Source organism: Pterocles gutturalis, unplaced genomic scaffold (assembly GCF_000699245.1).
Source record: "Pterocles gutturalis isolate BGI_N339 unplaced genomic scaffold, ASM69924v1 scaffold658, whole genome shotgun sequence".
In the NCBI taxonomy this organism is placed as follows: Eukaryota; Metazoa; Chordata; class Aves; order Pterocliformes; family Pteroclidae; genus Pterocles; species Pterocles gutturalis.
The window spans coordinates 2,863-4,731 of record NW_010122591.1 but is presented as its reverse complement, the minus strand read 5'-3'; the positions used below and the strand labels follow the sequence as shown (position 1 = coordinate 4,731).

The 1,869-nt window shown below is 57.7% G+C and overlaps 1 protein-coding gene across 1 annotated transcript; it reads right to left on the bottom strand.

The window, feature by feature from the left end:
- Positions 1-42: 42 nt before the first annotated feature.
- Positions 43-1,579, bottom strand: DPF2 (D4, zinc and double PHD fingers family 2; the record flags this gene model as incomplete). Its single annotated transcript, XM_010077547.1, has 5 exons — positions 1,426-1,579; positions 1,224-1,331; positions 897-1,060; positions 424-516; positions 43-154 (listed from the first exon to the last, which is right to left on the bottom strand). Coding segments are annotated over exons 1-5 (610 nt in total), but the record flags the coding sequence as incomplete, so codon positions are not given.
- Positions 1,580-1,869: the final 290 nt, after the last annotated feature.

Here is a 1,869-nt window from a genome sequence, read left to right as displayed (position 1 = left end):
AAAAAAAAAAAAAAAAAAGGCAGCCCAGCTCTGCTCCCGGGCCCTCAGCGGCGAGGAGAAGTTTTTGGTACTCACTGTCGCAAGCGTAGGGTTTATCCCGATCTTCTAATATCGCCGCATCCAGTTTCTTCCGAGCCCCTCCAACGCCTTTGCCCTGGAATAAAAGAAAAAAGGGGGGGGAAAAGCCAAAATTTAGGCAAAATTTGGGCCCAGAAGGCTGCTGAGTGGCAGGGAGGAGAACACCGGCAATCCGACAGTGCCACGTAGTGGGAACAGCGCGGAATGGCTGCTGGACGCTCGTCCCGCCGCCGATTTCCCCGGTTTGAGGTTTGACACGGACGCGGTGTTTCAGCGCCGGCAGAGGCTCAGATTTTCCGGGAATCGCGACCGGAAGAACGGCGGGAGCCTCGTCACTGCCCTCACCTTGGCTTTCCCCTTCCCTCGCCGCTTCGGCGTGTCTTCTTCGTAATCTTCGTCATCCAAATCGTCCAGGAAATCATCCGGCTCCAGAATCCGCTGGGAAAGAGGAAGAGGGGTTACTGCAGGGAAATCCTCGGTACGGAGCGAGGGGAAAGGGGGAAAAATTGGGGAGAAACTCCCTTCCCCTGAATTTTGGGGCCAAAAGCTCCCTTCCCCTGAATTTTAGAGACAATAACTCCGTTCTCCTGAATTTCTGAGCCAGAAACTCCTGAATTTTGGGGCCACAAACTCCCTTCCCCTGAATTTTGGGGCCACAAACTCCTGAATTTTGGGGCCACCAACTCCCTTTCCTCCGCTAAAAGACGCGGAGAAAGCAGAGGGGAAGAGAGGCAGGAGGAAAATCAGAGCGGTGCCGTGGAAACGTCGGTGGTTTTTTGCACAAGCAGGGAAAGGAGGAGCCCCTCTCCCGGTCGTACCTTCCGCGCCCGGCTGTTGGTGACGGGGAATTCGCCCAGGCTGTCGTCGTCCAGGCGGGGATCCGGCAGCGCCCGTTTTTCCAAGGGGTCGGTCCTCAGCAGGGCTTCCAGGCTGCTGCCGTCCTGCGAGATCAGCCCTTCCTTCTTCAGGGGCTGGTCCGCGTCTGCAGGAGCCAGCGGCGGGGAGAAAAGGAGAAAAAAAATCCGTGTGGAACGTCGGCACGCGCCAAGATCCCGTTTTACCATCATCCGGTGAGGTTTGGACGCGATATTTCAAAACTCCCAACCCCGTCGCGCATGAAAAAATCAGCGGCGAGAAGGATTTACCGGGTTTGATGGAAGGGAAGGAAAGCCTCGGGTCCTCCGGAGGATGAGCGCGGCGTTTCTTCCTCCAGCGGCGCGCGGGGTAGGAGTAAAGCTGCCCGGCGGCTAAACCTAATTAAAAAAACCCCAAACAAACCCAAAAAAAATTATCCGAGGCGACCGTAACCCTCCCCTGGTCCCCGTCGCGGCGTTTTCCCCGCCGTACCCGGCCCTCGGTGCCGCTTCTCCATCCAGATGTAGCAGTTGCTCTGGGCCACGCCGGTTTGGGAGTCGAGGAAAGGGAGGCGGACGCTCCTCTCAGCGCACAGCCGGGCGTTGTAGTTGTGGCACTGCTCCATGGCGTCCCTGTAGTACTGCTCCCCAAGGCTGCCAGGTGGAAAAAATTAAAAAAAAAAAATAATTCAGCACTTTCAGCGCTCATCCCGACCACCCCAATCCCGATCCCAGCCCTGATCGGCGCCGAGAAGGAAACGTCACGCTCCTTCCTGGCTGCAACCCAGCCCGAAATATTTCCTCCGTGACGCAGAGACGCGACTCGATGCGATTTTCGGGGAGGACGGAGCTGTCCCCCGGCTCAGAAAAATCACCAAGACGCAGCGACTGCCCCCGACTGCAGGCTCCTGGCCGCTAGCAGACGAACCGCGGCGGC